The 18362-nt window shown below is 37.1% G+C and overlaps 1 protein-coding gene across 5 annotated transcripts in view; it reads left to right on the forward strand.

The window, feature by feature from the left end:
• Ecpas (Ecm29 proteasome adaptor and scaffold) overlaps positions 1 to 18362 on the forward strand; it is a 112742-nt gene that overhangs the window by 39732 nt on the left and 54648 nt on the right. For all 5 annotated transcript variants that reach the window (XM_063260886.1, XM_063260881.1, XM_063260871.1 and 2 more), the window contains 6 exons: positions 2761 to 2929; positions 5753 to 5892; positions 9567 to 9648; positions 13011 to 13130; positions 17952 to 18037; positions 18253 to 18331. In XM_063260886.1, the coding sequence (XP_063116956.1) occupies positions 2761 to 2929; positions 5753 to 5892; positions 9567 to 9648; positions 13011 to 13130; positions 17952 to 18037; positions 18253 to 18331 (676 nt within the window). The remainder of the gene's footprint in view (positions 1 to 2760; positions 2930 to 5752; positions 5893 to 9566; positions 9649 to 13010; positions 13131 to 17951; positions 18038 to 18252; positions 18332 to 18362) is intronic.

An 18362-nucleotide genomic window follows, 5' to 3' on the forward strand; every position in this document is an offset into this window, starting at 1 on the left:
TTTCTAAAGTGCTTCTTTCATCGTGTTTCTTCCCAGTCATTTATGTATATAAAAAAATATACATGGTAAGCCAAGCATATGAAACTGCACATCACATCTATCCTCCACCGAGAGACAAAAGAGTTTGGCCTGATTCCTTTTCTCTCTAGTACAGTTTCATCGGTGCCCTTTAATTTGGTAGCTTGATTTTTTTTGTGCCTTCGGGTACTCTTGTGTACTTCCATGACTGCTTTCAGATCATTTCTTATTTCTTTGTTTTTTTTGTGTGTGTCTGATAACATGACAAATGCTTCTTCCATGTGATGTTATTGTTTTCCTTTGTTCTGGATGACAGAGACTTAGTTTATATTTCCTTCTATTTTTCTGGCTTGTGCTTAGGGTTGGTACAATGGTTGGTACAATGTTACATGTTCACTACTTGATTGATTTACCCAATGCCGCTAGTCTTTCTATACCTTACAAATAAATAGAAGCCTCCTTTTATATTAGTTACATAAGGAGGCTGCCAAAATCGACAGGCAATGATCAAGTCTAAATTACTTGGGAGCACAGTGTACCCAAGTTAGTGAGGCCTCACATTTTTCTTACCAATGAGAGCTTGCCCAATTTATATGAAAACATTAGTGATTCTTTAACATATTTTTAATAAAATAGAGTGAATTTAAGAAATGAATGAATATGACATACCAGCAGTATGGAATATTTCACTTTGCTCTCAGGTTCTAAGTGGTTTCTTTAATTTTGATTCTAATGTCCCTTTTCTTTTTAAGTATGTTTGTAGTACCTAATGTTTATATTCCTTATGGGGAATTGGTTTATATGCATAGTACATTTGATTCCTTTCTTTCACCCCTATCCTTCACTTCCCTCCCTCCTCTATCTACCTCTTGATCCTCTTCCCTTTTTTGGGTACATGTTTGCAACACATAATGATTCCATTCCTTATGGGAGTTGATATATATACGTAATACATGTTAGTTTGCTTTTTTTTTTCATCCCTTCCCTTTCCCCTGCTCCCTTCCTGTCTGTTTCCCTACTGGTTTTGGACACAGGATCTCACTGTGCAGTTTAGGCTAGTCTTGAACTCACTCAAACTTGCAGTAATCCTCTTGCCTCAGTCTCCTGAATGCTAGGATTAGAGGCATGCACTACTACACCAGGCTTCCTACTTCTTACTGTTTAACTTTAATTCTGCTCTTTATTTATTCTTTTGATTTCTCATATAAGAAAAGCCATGAGATATTTAAGCTTGTGTCTGATTTATTTCACTTAACATTATGGTCTCAAAGTACATCTACTGTCCTACAAACGACTCAAGTTTATCTTTACGGCAGAGTAGTACTCCATGGTGTCTACATATCTTCTTGTCTTTTTTTCTTTTCTTTTTGGTCTTTTTGAGACAGTGTCTCACTATGCAGTTCAGGCTAGACTTGAGCTACTTTATAGCCCAGGCTGGTCTCAAGCTTGCAACGATCCTCCTGCCTCAACCTCCCGAGTGCTGGGATTATCAGTGTGTGCCACCATGCCTGGCTTAAATGCCATTTTTTTCACTATTCATCTGTTGATAGACTTACAAGTCATTTCCAAAATTTAACTATTATGAATTATGCTGCTGTAAATGTGGATGTTCATGTATTATTATGATATAATGTCTTCATTTCTTTTGGAAAGATACCTTGAAGGGGAAATATGTGTGTCACATGGAATTTTTGGTTTCAGTTTTTTGAGAAATTTCTGAACTTAATGGTATTAGTTTATATTCCCACTTTTTATTTTAATATGATTATAACATTAAAATTTATTTGCTTTGAATTTTAGAGTTGAAGGGATTTGAATTAATATTTTCATAAAATTTTATTTTGTAAATGAGGGGTACTAGCTTAATTTGATCAAAATGAATTAGAGATTTCTGTACAAGCCAGAAAGGAAGATGATAAGTTAGTAAGCCAGGGAGTGCAAAGTGCTTTGAGCATACAATGGCAAAAGCTAGTTCTTCACTACTTTTCCTCTTTGGGTTCTTGTGACTTCTTTTTACTTTGGGGGGTATTATGTACTTAGTTGGTAGAAGGTTTCAGTGGGTTTCTGATGTAGAAACACAGTGTTCAGAGAGAACTGAAAGTGTATTACAACTTAGCAGACATGAGAATGACTGTTAAAATTCTGTTTTGGATGTAGAACTGTAGTGATTTCCTTTACCTCTTTCTGTCAACAAACCTATCTTTAGCAACTAAAAACTTAGACTAAATACAGTGAGTCCACAATGACTCATAGAATAATAGGTTGTAGATTGAGAGTAAGCAAAATATTATATTTATTGTCAATTTTTCTTTTTTTTGGGGGGCTAGTTTTGTTTTGAGACAGGGTCTTGCTATGTAGTTCAGGCTGGCATTGAACTCACTGTGCAGCTCAGACTGGCATCCAACTCATGATGATCCTCCTGCCTCAGCTTCCTGAGTGCTGAGATTACAGGTGTGAGCCACCATGCCAAGTTTATTATATTCATTATTGGTAATTGTTTAACTTGCTGAAGATGTAGATACATTTTCTTAGATAACTTTAAAATCCTATATGATACAATTTTTATTTCAGATGTTTATATTTCTAGGAAAATGTTTGAGGACAGTATATATAATTGAATTTTTATGTTTATGTATATATGTACATATGAAATACATGTTTTTATAGTGTCAAACAGTATATGATTGACTATGTATATATCCAAATGCATGTGTTTTTATAAAGATTTGATTTCTTTTTCAGATATGTTTTAAATGAATCCCAGAGCCGCCAAAATTCATCTTCAGCACAGGGTTCTTCTTCAAACAGTGGGGGAAATTCTGGAATCCCGCAGCCTCCCCCAGGAATGAGCTTTTATGCAGCAAAACGAGTTATTGGTGATAACCCATGGACACCCGAACAATTAGAACAGGTATCACAGTGTCCTTGCTCATCATGGGACTTGACTTTGCACATTTACCCTTATGAAGTTCATGGAAGCATGTGTAACATAAATTCCAGTACATGCAGGCTTTCTAAAGAAGTACATTTGAAAGGAGCATTGATGTAGTGTGTTCTCTTTATCATGTAGTTTTGTTAAAGCCCTAGGGAAAGGGAGGAGTGGGAAATGGATCTTAAGTTTTTCTGACATAGTTCACATATTTCAAGTATCAAGCACAATCTGTTTATAAATTGAGTACATTTAATTTCCATAATTTTAGTTTTAAATTCAGGTTTAAAAAATATCTAGCTCCTTTGTTGCAATTAAAGTGCATATTTTATGTTAGCAACTTTTTAGGGATATACGTTATGTGAAAGTAAGGAACCTCTGCTTCACAGTGACAGTGTGGGGGAAAAGCATGACTCCCTTTTATATTTCTTCCTGGGAATTTAAAAATTGGCATTAAGAATTTTATTCTGGATTTAAACAGGACACAGATGTTCTCTGAGCAGCTTTTAAAAATGACTGGTGCTCTACAGAGAAGGTGCCTCACTGTGTCTGTGTCATCAGGCACCTCAGGGAAGAACAGATGAGATCAGTATGTAATTATTTTGGAGTTCAAGCAACATGGGTTAGTCTTCTAATCCTTCCTTTATTTCTCCATGGAAGTCTCAATGATTTGATCCTTTTGTTTTTGGGAATGTAAGTGACCCATTGATCAAACTGTTCCCAGAAGAGGGATAAAGAGGCAAGTGGGGCATTTTTGCCACTCACAAATTTATAGAATATTTTATTCAGTGAAGGTTATAACTAATTAGATTTGCTCCCTTGTATTTTATTTATCTTTTTCCCCCTCCTTAAACTATGATGTAAGTAAGGTAATAGTAACAGAAGCTACCTTTATTGAATGATCGGTGACAGGCACTGTACTGAGTACTTTTTCTCATTTAATCCTCCCAGCAACCCAATGAGGCATAGAAATTGTTCGTTTCATTTTAAAAGGCACTAAGGCACTGGGGTTTTGAAATTCATCATGGTCTTATGGACTGGCCTTTGAACTTAGTTCTGTCTGAGGGTTAAAGCTACAAATACTGGAGATTAATTCGTAATACTCATTTGTAATCTTACAGGGTTTTTTTTTTTTTTTTGGTGGTGCAAGGCATCAAACCCAGCTCCTGAGCATGCTAGACAGGTGCTGTGCTACTGAGCTACATGTCCAGCCTAATTATTATCTTATGTTGGTTGTTATTTGCTGAAATGAAAGGACTGATATATGCATTTTTTCAGTTTTGTAATCTAGTGCTTAAATGAACAGTTAATGGATGAAATCTGTTTTTTCCTAATTTAAAATATCTTATTTTACAGTATTTCTTCCAAATAAAGCAACTTCTGTTTTTTTGTAATTATAAAGTTAGAAATTTAAATAGTTAAGAATAGTATAAGAGTAGGAATGTAGCTCAGTGGTAGAATGCCAAGCTTGTGCAGGGCCTCTGGTTTATTCCTCAGAACTGGGAAAAAACAGTATAAACAAAAAATGAAAAATTACCTGGACTCCTGACTTCCTACTTTCCTGTTCATCTATATTTTACTATATGTGTGTATGTGTGAATAACAGTGTTATATAGTACAATTTTACGTGTCATTTGTAGTTTACTTTTTTCGTTTAGTAATATTTCTGCTTCAGAAGTCATTCTTTTTTAATGTTTGTGTAAAATTTAGTTAGATGCAATGTTTTTTACTAGTCTCCTTTCCATGGACATCTGTGTCATTTTCACTTGCTTTTACAGGTTTTTGTTTATATCTTTGTGTACTTGACTTCCGTAACTGTCCTTTTGTGGCTTATGTAAATGAGTCTTTTTTTTTTTATTATAGCACTTATTACAAAGAAACAGGAGAATGATCTGTTACATGTTTTTTAAAAAATTGAATCCTATCTCATTTAATAATTGTGAACTTAATCCATATGTGTAATTTTTAAAACATGAAGATAAAGTTTTATTTCTCGGATTTGTTTATCCTAGTTTTATTTGCAGTGAAATTCATAGCTCTTTCACACTGTATGAAGTTCTAAGTGGAATCTCTCTTTAATTTGTGTTTCATTTCAGCCAGTCATTTAGATTGAATACTGTTTGATGAGAATTATACTTGCTTTAAGTAGAGTGTATTTTTTTTTTTGTCTTTTTCCTGTTTTTATCGGTACCAGGGATCAAACTCATGACTGCCTGCTTGCAAGGCAGGCGCTTCTGCCGCTGAGCTAAATCCCCAGCCCAAGTAGAGTGTATTTGAAATCACATTCTTTGTTTTTATATCTAAGCATATAAAGGGCAGGAGTTTGCCAGTTAATAAAATAATGTAATTCTGTGGAATATAAGTTGTTCAGTTTTTTTGAACTTTTGTACAAATTCATGGGGTACTTTATTTTTCATGTAAAACCATCTAGCCTGGAATGCTCAAGAGTGAGGTTCTGTAACCTCAGTACAGGAGCTTGGTATCATAATTGCTTTAAAGTCAGAGAAACTTGAATTTGGATTGTGCCATCATCATTTTCAGTGGCTTACTCACTTAAATCTTGCCTCAGTTTCCACATCTGAAAGATGTGTGTAGTACCACATGCCTCATAGACTGTGAGGGTTAAATGAACTCACAGAATACATGATTTGGTACAGTCCCTGGCATACTGTAAATCTAAGCAGGAGCTGCTGCTACTGTTGTTAATACTAATCCTTGGTTTATAATCACACTGCTACATTAACACTTTTGGGAGTGTTTTTTGTTTCTGTGACAGTTTTTCTGCTTCCCTTCATTTATTTACAGTGTAAATTGGGCATTGTGAAGTTCATAGAAGCTGAACAGGTGCCTGAACTTGAAGCTGTTCTTCACCTAGTGATTGCTTCTAGTGACACACGCCACAGTGTGGCAACAGCAGCAGACTTGGAACTGAAAAGCAAGCAAAGGTAACTGCTTTTCTTTTAAGCTTTCAGAAATGAAAGGACCACATTTCTAAAGGCTTTCTTTTAAGATTTTATGAAATGTAGTATTCAAATTAGGATATTATGAATTATATCTAGTTATAATAAGTAAAGTTTACCAAAGAACAGCTGAAGAAGAGTTGTTTGTAAGTGCAGTTTAAAGCTAGCAGAAGTTAGGAATGTCATCAGAAGAAATACGACTTTTGACTAGGTAAATGGACTTTACGTAGTTGACCCTTAAGAAAAAAGATAGCAGGTCCATGAAAGTTTTTATTTCTAAGTCTTCCTTTGTCATGAACCATTTGAGATTGCCTTCCATGAAGATATGTGTATTATGGTTAAACAGTGAAAATCAGGCTCATGAAAAAAGTTGTTGCATAAATCCTAATTCACATAGGAGGTGCAAATAGTAAGTAGACCCATGACAATATTCAATATATAAAATCAGTGAAAAATAAAACAGTGGGATACCAGTTTACCTGTAAACTGGTAAACTTATATAGCTTATATCAATTTTATTTGCACAAGTATAGCATAGCTTGAAAGCAGAACAAGTGTTAAAAGGCAGAATGTGTATAGTTTAGTAAAACCTCATTTAGTGCAGTGAAATGAAGAATTGCATTATTGAAGGTCTATTGATTACTTTTTTCTTATTGCTGGGACAAAATACTCAAGGTGCAAAATTAAGGAAGGAAAGGTTTATTTAGCTCACAATTTATAGAAGTTTCAGTCCACAATCAGCTAACTCCAAGGCAAGGTGGCATGGCACAGGGGCACATTGTAGGGTGGCAGGAGACAGCAAAAGCAACAAGAACAAAAGAAGATGGGGGAAAGCAAGTGTCTTTTCCTCCCTTAATATTTTAAGCAGGGTCCCTCCCCCCACTCTCCTCACGTCAGGTGTAGCACTCACACCCATCTCACTGCCCTCCTGTTGCACAGAATGAAGGTGTTTGCAAAGTATAGATCCTGGCTCCCTGATGATTTACTTAAACTGCTAAACTTCTCAAGTTGACATAATGTATCAACCATTACAATCCACCCCTTGTCAAGTTGTAACTAGACACATTTCTTTAAACTGTTTCCATATATGAAGACATGGTTACTCTTAACATTTCACAGCTTGAACATTATAACACAGGTTTAATTATCCTTAAGAACCCGTATTAAGTCTATCAATGTTATATTACATTAGAATCGTAACATTCTACCCCTGGCCCTCCAAAGACTCATGCAGATCCCTTTATGCAAAAAAAACATTTAGTTCATTGGTGAGACTTGCCAAAGTCTTAACAGTTTCAGCATTGCTGAAAAGTCCAAGTCCCAAGTCTTCTCCTAAATATAACACCAACTCTTAGTTGCAATCCTCTGTACAGATAAAAAGTTAACACTTGTACCATTCATTGGCACAAGATAAACATTTTCATTCCAAAAATTAAGAATAAGAATACAAAGAATTGGGCTAAAACAAGTCCAAAATCTAGCAGGGCAAACATTAAGTCCTGTAGTTTCATGCCCAGCATCTGAGGCAACCTGTGGCACATTATGAGCTACAGCATGGCTCCACCCCTGTGGCAGTTCTGGTGGTTGTAGCTTTCATGGCTTTTCTCTTGGGCTGGCCTTGCTCCCACCTTGCAGCTTTCCTTAGACAATACACATTCCTGGCTTCTTCAAACTTCTGGGGTCTCCATTGTACCTTTGGCTTCATCCTCACAGCTTCCTACACTGCCCTCTCAGGGGCATACTGCTTGCCTTTGCAGGCTGTTTTCTGAAATGAAGGCAGAAACTTTAACTTCATAACTCTTGCATTCTGCATGCACCTAAAAACAGTGCCACATGGATGATGCCAACGTCTGCTGCCAGCTGGACCAGTAGCAAGGCTTTTCTTTCTTAGCTATAGGTGTTGAGTGCCTGGATTTCTGGGCACTCAGTCCAATTCTGAGAAGAACAAATTTTCTATGCTGCCGCCATTCTGGAGAATGGTGCTCTGTGATTTTCTCCTCAAAGCAAAGTCTTTCACTTTTGCAGTTTTAAAGTTGCAAAGGGTGGAGACCTGCTGCTTTTTGTGATGCTTTTAGGCCATCTTTTTTATTCTTTTGTTCCTTCTCAGCAGTAGCAGTTTCCTCATCTCTATCTTTGAAGTCCACAGCTTTATCAGAGCTTGTTTTCTGACCAGATTTACTGTGTTTTAAATCACCTTACTGGGCTCTTTGCTTTTGTTTTACAACATAAATCTGGCTGAAAGCCCCCAATAATAGCCATGCCACTGCTTCAACATTCAGCTGCCTTGAAATTTTTTCTGCCAGGTTAATTAGTCACTGCCCTTAATCTGTCTCAGGCAAAGTCTCTGGACACAAGCAGAATACAAACTTTTTGCCAAGCCATGACATTCATCATCTGGGGTTCAGTGCTTAATGCAGTCCTTCTTCCCCACAGAAACCTCCCGAGCCTGGTCTTTACTACAGGATTTCTGCCAACTTTCTGGTCTTCTGAACTCTGACCAGACTCTCCCATACAGAATTCTGAACTTTTCCAAACTCTTCCCACAAGCCATTTCCAAAAGTGCTTGAACCATGTGGTCAGGTATAGTCACAGCAATGACCTCACTCCTCTGGTACCAAATTCGTCTTGGTTATTGTTTTCTCATTGTTGAAAGAAAATACTCAATGCCCAGAATTAAGGAAGGAAAGGTTTATTTAACTTACAGTTTGTAGAGGTTTCAGTCCACAGTCAGCTGGCTCCAAAGCAGGGTGGTATGGTATAGGGCTAACAGTTCTAGGCAGGAAGGCAGCAAAAGCAACAAGAGCAAAAGGAGGGGACAAGTGTCTTTTCCTCCCTTATATTGTAAGCAGGATACCCCCTACTCCACCAGGACGGATTTAGCACTCATGCTGTCTCTCTGCCCTCTTGTACAGTATGAGGATATTTACAAAATGAGGACCCTGGCTCCTTGCTGAGTTGCTTAAACTTCTGAACTTCACAAATTGATGCAGTATATCAACCATTACATTAGGTTTATAAAATGATTATAAAATGGATAAGGTCTACTCTGTGTGTGTGTTTGTGTTGGTATCATTTTGTGTCCAGTTCCTTTATATCCTAATTCACTTTTTGTTTAACCCAACAAAACTCAACGTCAAATGGCAACATGACTCCTCTATAGAATCGCATGCAGAAGCTGCTAATATGTGGTGGTGGTAGATAAGGAAGAAGGGATACTTAGAATCATATGACATAACACTAGCCATAATACTTATTGTCCCACTTGTCACTTTCTATGTGGTTAAACAGAAGAATCACCCTCTGTTACGTATCTCCTTGAATAGGCATAGTATACTTCTGCTTTGTTGAGCAACTCTGACCTTGATCCTGAGATCCTATATATTAGGAATGTAGCCAAATTTTCTTGTGTGGAACCATTGGGTCACTAGATACAATAATTTGTTGAATCAAGGTGGGATAAGTGATTCACTTTGTTTCTAAAGATAATTTTGATAGAAGTTACTTCCTTCATTTCTTGTCTTCACCAGTATCAACTGCTTATTTCATTTTGTGTATTTCTAATATTTTCCTTTGGTAATAAGTATTGGGTTACAATTTTTTGAAGTCATTGAAGTGAGAGGAAAAATAATTTTAACACTTTGTACTGTATCCTTCTCTAGCTTAATTGACTGGAATAATCCTGCCATCGTCAATAAGATGTACAAGGTATACCTTGGAGATATACCACTGAAGACAAAAGAGGTTGGTGGTTTTGATTTGTTCCCACATTAGCATAAAAAACATTTCTTTGACATGAGGTATATACATTTGTACATTTTTTTTATAGTCATCTTGATTTAAGCTGAATCTGTGTTAAATACTAGTTTTTAAGCCCTACTAATCTAGATGAATTAAAATCTCCTAGTAACTGTGTTTACTAGATTTGGTGTTTTTAATTCACTTGGATAAGTAATGAGGGTGTTTTATTTGGACTAGGCATTAGCAAATTTTTGTAAATATTTTAGGCTTTGCACACCTTTAGATTTCAAGGCTGTAACTGCTCAATTCTTTTTTAAGAGGAAAGAAGTGATATCTAGTAGATAACTACATTAGCATGTTGTGTTCCAGTAAAACTTCGTGGACATTTGAATGTCCTATAATTTTCACGTGTTATAAGATATTGTTCCTTTTTAAAAACCATTTAAAAAACATAAGTGGGATGTGGTGGAGCATACCTGTAATCTCAGCTCTTGGGACTGGGGATTTGGCTCAGTGGCACAGCACCTGCCTGGCAAGCATGAGGTCATCCTGAGTTCAATTCCCAGCGCACCGCCCCTCCCCCCCCCCCGCCCGCCCTGCCACCAAAAAAGAAAAACATAATCAACCATAAGCATACAAATACAATTTGGAGCCTTGGCCAGATGTGGTGGTACACACCTGTAACCCAAGCATTTGGGAGCCTGAGGCAGAAGGGTTAGTGTGAGTTGAGGGCAGTCTGGGCTACAAAATAAGTTCAAGGCCAATCTGACCTACATAGTGAAACCCTGTCTCAAAACGACAAAAAAACCCCACAGAAAACAAAAACAAAAAACTCAGCTCTTGCGAGGATAAGCAGAAAGATCAGTTTGACTTACATAGTGAAACCCTGTCTCAAAATGACAAAGAACTCCCACAAAAACCAAAAACCAAAAACAAAAACTCAACTCTTGGGAGGCTGAGGCAGGATGATTGTGAGTCTGAAGCTCACATGAGATGCAGAGTGAGTTCAAGACCAGTTTGGACTACATAGTGAGACTCTGTCTCAAAAAACAGAACAACATAGGAGCTGGGGATTTAGCTCAGTGGCATAAGCACCTGCCTTGCAAAGCAGGCGGTCGTGAGTTCGATCCCTGGTTCTGATAAAAAAGAAAAAGATAACAAAACAAAACAAAACAAAACCAGAACAACAAAAAAAAGGTAAAATGGTTCTAATTCACAGGCCATATCTAAACAGATTATTTGGCCTGAGGGCTATAGTGTACTGGTGCTTGCTCTAGACTCTAGAACAAAAGATGGATTCTTCTGTAACCTTAAAATAAAACTTTATTAGTAACAAATCCTATTCACATTTTGTTCTGCTCACTTCTGTTCTGTTTTTGAGAATGAATCTTGCTGTATAGTTCAGGTTGGCCTTGGAATCACTGAGTAGCCCAAGCTGGCCTTGGAACAGTCTTCCTGTCTCAGCCTCTTGAGTGCCAGGATTATAGGCATATGCCAACATGCCCAGCTTCTTGCTTGTGTTTAAACATGTTACATGTTCTGATTCCGACATGCAAGCATATGGTATGTTTGCTTCCTTGGTTTTCTTGCTTTTTAAACCATATCAGCTCCAATTGGATTAAATTGAGTGTGGTATTACAGGAAGAAAAATGAATCGAGACCCCTGAATTCAAACCCTGAACGACTGCACATGAGTTTGTTGGGGAGGAGAGAGCTGACTGATGACAGACCTTTGGACTACATCTCCTTTATGTAGAAAATGAAGGAGTTGGATTAGAGTGGTTCTCACAGTGTGATCATGGCCGTTTCAGGATCAGCGAGCTGCTTTAGCAAACACAAGAAATTACTTGCCTTTTAAGAAACTGTGGCTATTTACATTGATAGTAGTACTGAAGCAGTGGTGGGTTTACATGTTGGGATCTTGCCGCAAATCAGATTCATGTCACCAAGTAGTAGTAGCAGCTGTTCTGTTCTTCACTGGCAAATGTACAAAATGCAAAACATGAAATAAAAGAGAAAAAATAAAACTCAGCTTTAGTTAATATCCTGAAAACAATAGAAATGATTTTATTATGGTAATTGAGATAAGTTTGGGGCAGATAACAGTTTCTTAAAGAAAAAAATAAAGTCAATTCAAGGAAAAGAGATGATTTTGGGGAATAATGAAAACTTGATGATGCAAGGAAAATTTAATATTGCGAAAAGCTTGAACTCACCATAGTGACTGGACAGCTTATCAGTTCTTACAACTTTTCTCACAAGATTGGTAATAATATGATTTTTTGGTGTTGATTTGTGTGCTAGGATGAAACATTTGCTTAACTCAGTGGGCTAGTATTTTCCAGATGAGAGTGATGTTACAGAAAGTACATGAATGAATCATTGAAAGTGCAAGCAGACCAATGTTACTTAGCAAAACAGAATGTGCAGAAGCTCACTGGTTTGGTTTAAACTCCAAATTACAACTAACTTTTGAAAAGTTACATGTCAAGTTTTGGTATAGTATCAAAAAAGATTCACTATTACCTGGAGAGGCTAAGATATCTCTACTTTTCTAACATGTCTTAATTACTTTTCTTGCTGAGACAAAAATACCTAACATCTGAAGTTAAAAGGAGGAAAGGTTTATTTATCTCAGTTTGTAGTGGTTTTAGTCCATAAGCTACTGGCTCCAAGGCAGGGTGGCACATGGCAGAATGGCAGCTATTCATGACATCAGAAGACAGCAGAAGGGACAAGGAAGGGACAAGCCTGCTTTTGTTCCTTACATTATAGGCAGCCTACCCACTTTAGGGCAGGTGTAGCACTAACACCCTTAATCCTAGCCAGAGCTGTCCCAAACTAATCAGTGGACTAATTCACCAGTCTCATACCCTTAATCCTAGCATCACACATTCTAGATTCAGCTACCTCTGAATACCATACCGCAGGAAGCTTTGGGGAAACTTAGACACAAACCACTACGTAGTATACTTGTGTAAACGGGTTGCATCACATTTTTCTATCTAAAAAACGTGCCATAACAAGTTGAATGCAAAACAATATGTAAGAATCCAGCTGTCCTCCAGTAAGGTGGATATTGAGGCTAATTGCATAAAGTGTAAAAAAAAAATGCTGTACCTTCAGTGCAGTATTTCAGAAAATGTAAATATTTCTCATAAAAATTTTATTTATGAAAATATATGAGTTAGTCTCTAAGTGAATAAATACATTTTAAAATTTCTCAGTTTTAATACCTAGTATAAGAAATGCTGATAGGTTATACTGATACAATTGAAAGATTTGGACTTTTCTATAATCTTTAAAAGTATAAGGCAATAAATAATTTTGAGATACTGAGTCATAATTGAACATATTTCCTACAGGGAGCAGTTCTGAAGCCTGAGCTGAAAAGGGACCCTGTTAGTACTAGAGTCAAGTTAAAGATTGTTCCTCATCTCCTTCGTTCTAGACAAGCTGCTGAAACCTTTCCAGCTAACATCCAGGTACTTCGTTTTTTTCCAGAGAAAAGTGACTGATCTGAATGAACTTCTGTGTCTATTCATTAGAGAAACAGTTGTGTTGAGGTATATTCCAAAGATAGGTTGATATGAGATTTTTTTTTCTTTTTTCAGTTTTTCTGTAGAAAGGAGTTTTTAAAAATTATTATATAGAGTTTGCATAGTTTCCATTTACCCTGAATTTTTGGTAATACTACCTTTAAATCTGTATGTGTCTGTTTTTGTGAAAGTGGTACCACCAGAAACCTAGTCATTAAGTAGAAAAAAAAAATGAAGTTGTCTTAGTGAAGGCAGTGGCCAATTCTTCTTGATTTTTGCCTTTCTAATGTGTCTCTCTCTCTCTCTCTCACTTGCTCTCTTGCTCTTTCTTTTTGTTTTTGGTCTAAGGTTGGTATTAATTGAGCTGCTAATTCTTACTTTGGTTATTACAGAAGCCTTTTACCTTTTCTCTCTGCCTCTAGTCTGGTCCACATCCATTCTGTTTTCTGTATTGCCACTAGAATCAACTTTGCAACTGGAAATCCTTGTGTTTTATGTTGGTGAAGGATGTAAGCTTTGCAAAAGATCTTGCCTTTTATCTGAGTCATAATCAACTCAACTCTGGAGGCAAATGTTTTTGGGCATAATTTATACTATAATTTATACTCTACTTAACTATTTGCTTACTTTCTTGCATTTTTTATTGTAAAATATACATAAAATTTACTAAAAAGTACTATTTTAATAATTTTTAAGTATATAGTTCATGGGTATTAAATATATAATGTTGTGTAGTCATCACTGTTCATTCTCATATCTCTTTTCATCTTACAAAACTGAAGCTCATAGTTTTCCTAATTTGGCTTTGCTTGTGCCTTTCTAGAAATTTTAAATGGCTGCTGACTTTTCTGGTCTTATAGTTACATCCAGTGTTGGCAGTGCAAAATGGCACCCAGGTTGAAGTTTTCTAGAAATCTGCTGTTGGTGTTTTGTCACAGTTTCACTACTAAAGGGTGACCCACGCTCAGGTTTATCCCTGCTGTAGTGTTGGTGTGTTTTTTCAGAAAGAAACAGAAGAGTACGTAGGAAGAGTGGCCATCTCCACAAACGTCTCCCAGGGGTTGGTGTGGGATCTGTTTGTTCACACTTACTGGACTGTGGTCAGGTACTGTGGATGGACCACCAGTCCCAGGCTTCTGTGGTGCATCTGTGACTATTAATGCTGCCAAGCTGTGTCTGACCCTCAGCCCACAGCCTATCAAGACTAGGATAGCATTGAGGAAGGGCCACTGTCCATGCTGCAGTGCGCTGTCAGTTGCTGAGAGGACTTATCTATCGTCCAGGACTGCTGCAGTCACCCATGATCATTGCTAACTGGAATAGAAGTCTGGTAGTTTGGGGCTCAGTGTCTTCTCTTGGCACTGGGGCTATTGTAGAGGTACTCTCTTTAGGTAGAGTTCTAGGACAAGGTCCAGTGCTTACTACCACATTCTACCCCAGCAAATTTAGTCTGCTTGATGCTAGGGCAGATCTTAGAGGCTTTGTGAGCTCTGACCTGTATATGGGACTTTCAGTTTCTGCTATTGCAGGCTTGGTACTGGGCTCTGAGACTAAGTCTTATGCTAGCTTTTGTGCCCTGTTCCTTAGTGAGTAGTTTTTCTACATGCTCTATTGCCTGGACATGGAAGGATGATGCAGGCAGCCTCTATCTGCCTGGCTATGCAGTTCTAGTGGCTCAGTCTGCAGGCACTGGTCTGGTGGGAGGGATCACAGATTCTGCACAGCGTGGGATTTCACAGTGATGGGCCTGGCACTAGGTTTCAAGACTGAAGTCTAGACTGCTTTTTCTCAAGCAAGAGACAGTGCTGCTTAGAGTGGGTAGGTGTGAGCCTGGCAGTCCCTACCTTCTTGGCTTCTTCACTGTGCTTTTCCTTTTTATTATATTAAAAGCAGATATTGTTGTTTCTCACTGTAGTTTTTCCTTTTAAGCTCATCTGAAGGCAGTTTGCTATGTTAGTAGCTGTTCATCTTGGAGTGTCTGTGTGGACACCACTCTGGAGAATCTTATTCAGTTGTCACCTTGCTCCACTCTCTCCACAGATAGCTGGCATTATTATGGTGATGTAGTTTATTTTTATTTCTGGTTAGTTTTGTTTTAACCATTCAATTTCGTTACTGCTTTTGGCATCAGTTGAGATAATCATGTGGTCCTCCCTCTCCCACATTCTGTTAACATGGATTACTATATTGAATGATTTTTGTGGGTTGAATTTCTTGGGTTTCCAGGAGTAAAGGCCATTTGGTGATGCTGTATATGTTTTCTAATCACTATGAATTCAGTTGTTTTTTTTGTATCAGTGTTTATATTAGTCTGTAGTTTTCTTCACATGTCAATTCGTTTTGATCTTCAGCCTCAAATTCTTTCCTTCCTTCCTCCCTTTTTCCTCTCCTCTCTTATCCTCTCCTCTCCTCCCATTTCCCTCCTCTCTTCCCTTCTCATCTCCTTTTCATCTTGCTTTTCTTCCCATCCGCTTTCCCTTCCCACCTCCTTCCCATCTTTCTTCCCACCGTATTTCCTTTCTCTTTTCATGTTCCGTCCACCTCCTTTCCTTTCCCATCACTCTCCCATTTTTCTGCCCTTCCCGACTCCCTGCCATTGTCCTCCTTCCCATGTCCTTTCCCTTCTCATTTCTTTTCCAGCTCCCTTCCCTTCCCATCTCCCTCAGCTCCTTTCCATCTTTCTTCCTACCATTTCCTTTCCTTCTCCTTTCCCTTCCCCTCCCATCTCCCTTTCCATATGCAGTAACCTACTGCATGACAATACTGTGAAAAAAAATTGGCTAATGGAGAGGAAGTTTAGAATACAAAGGCTGGTACTCATTCAGTTAGGTTCTCAATAAATGGTGGGAGTTTACAAGTTACTTCCTTTTTAGTCTCATCTCTCACCACCCGCTTCTTTGCACCTGTGCCCCGGTGGAACACCCTGCTCCTTGAGTACTCTGTTTTTACCCTTATGCCTTCATTGATGATGCTTTTCTTTGCTTTTTAGCCTGGAAAATACCTGTTCATTTTTCAGTATTTGCCCAAATTTGCCATCTCCTGACTGAGGTGTGTTTCCAGTTCCTCCCTCATCTCCTTTTGCACAGTGGGCGCAGACTTCTGCCCTTAGATCGGTCTGTCTTAAGGATTATTTTTTTATGGGCCCATTTTATCCTTTCAGATAATGGAACTTTATTTTCCAGTACCTACAGGAGCTCGAGTGGTGCGGTTGGTTAGTGTGTGGTACTTATACAGTGCTTAGTGAAAATAGATACTGATATTTGAATAATTTCAAGTTCTCTTCTATGTCTCCATAAATATAAAATTTCTATAGATGTTCTTAGATTTGTTGTCAGGCATTGTTTCTCAGATAATATCTTGATAATTTTGATTCATAAAATATGATATAACATGTTATAAAAATATTTGTATATTTCCAGTAGATTTTCACTTTAGTTCTAGTTATATGTTTAAAAAGTAAGTCAAGCGGCCGGGGGGTTTGCTTAGCGGCACAAGCACCTGTCTGGCAAGTGTGAGGTCATGAATTTGATCCCCAGTACTGGTGAGAAAAAAAATAAAGCTACAATTACGCATTTTCAAAGGCAAAACTCATTGCCTGTTATTCATAAACATTCTTTTCTTATATTTCTTTGTTTCTGTGGTGCTGAGGATTGAACCCAGGGTCTCAGGCATTTGTATTCCCATTTCTAATGACAGTGTTACTGTTCTTCTGTATAGTTTGCCCTTCCTGCTTCTTCATCTATCTGTCAGTCTCTGAATCTGAGACACCATTTGAATGAGTCTGTTCTTTCTTACCACTTGGCATGTGATACTTCACCTTGATTCTGAACATATAAAAGTATCCAATATAGTTCTTTACATGTAATATTTTGCCACAAATCTTATTTTTTCTCCCAAGATGATATTGTTCCAGTTCATGTTTGTTTTCCTTATCTTAGTGTATGATTCTGCATAATGTGAAGTAATCAGATTAATGCTCTAATAAATGTCTTCTCCAAATAATGTAGCACCAAGTAATATTTTGTTCTGTATCATTTTAAATCTATATACATCTTAGCTCCTTAATAAGATTGAACGCTTTGATAATAGTGCTTATTTTTTGATGTCTTATGGTAACTAGCATCGTGGCAGTTATTAAGCCAGATACTTTATGCTGATTTGTAGCCCACATACTATTGTTAAGAGGATAATACTATTAGTAGTTTAGGAAGGAGGATATAAAACTTTTGTTTTGTTTTTAAGTACCTTTCCTATAAACAGTAAGAATTTGAGGGGTTTAGATATCTTTAGTGTGATATTTAATATTATAACCTCCTGGATGGTGCACAGAACTCATCTACATTTAAAAAAAAAATTTATACAATATTTGGAACACCTTTACCCTGACCACAAACTTGTACAGTGTTTCAAATTGATGTTTTCTATAATTAAGAAATCTTGTTTCTAATGTTATTTTTGTGGTATGGAATGGCAGAGCGGTGCATTGCAGTGTAAGCTCTTCAATGCTTCCTCTTGGTGTAGACCCCAGTTTTTGCCAACTTGTGAGGTCAGCTGTTGTGTTGATTAGATTATACCACAGATTATTGATAGGAACTACTAACTGGTTTCTGAGTTGGTCAGCTAATAATACTAGTCTGTACTGAACAGAACTCCGTTAATTTTGAAAAACAAGATCTAGTACAAAAGATCTATTATTGAATTCTGACTACTATTCAAAAATTGTTACTTTCACTAATTTATGTCCTTGGCTTTGCCCCTTTTACGTAGGTTGTATATGATGGACTTTTTGGTACAAATACAAATTCAAAGCTAAGAACATTATCCCTGCAGTTTGTACATCATATTTGTATAACGTAAGTTTTTGCACTGTTTTAATTTTCAAGTTTTCAACTACTGGAATTATTAGATGATTCAAGCATATCTTTTTACTCTTCTTACTTAGAAAAAATTCCTGATTGTTTGTGTTAAGATTTTTCATATTTTAGATTATTTCACTTATGTTTAAGTGATCATCTGAAAAATATGTGTAATTTTCAACCTGCTTTGTGTATTTGTGTTTTTTCAAAAGCTGTCCAGAAATCAAGATTAAGCCTTTAGGTCCAATGCTTTTGAATGGCCTCACTAAACTAATCAATGAATATAAAGAAGTAAGTGACTTTTAAATTTTAGCATTTTATA

The sequence above is a fragment of the Cavia porcellus genome, unplaced genomic scaffold (assembly GCF_034190915.1).
Source record: "Cavia porcellus strain 051 isolate PalLab524CR breed Dunkin Hartley unplaced genomic scaffold, mCavPor4.1 scaffold_1, whole genome shotgun sequence".
Classification (NCBI taxonomy): Eukaryota; Metazoa; Chordata; class Mammalia; order Rodentia; family Caviidae; genus Cavia; species Cavia porcellus.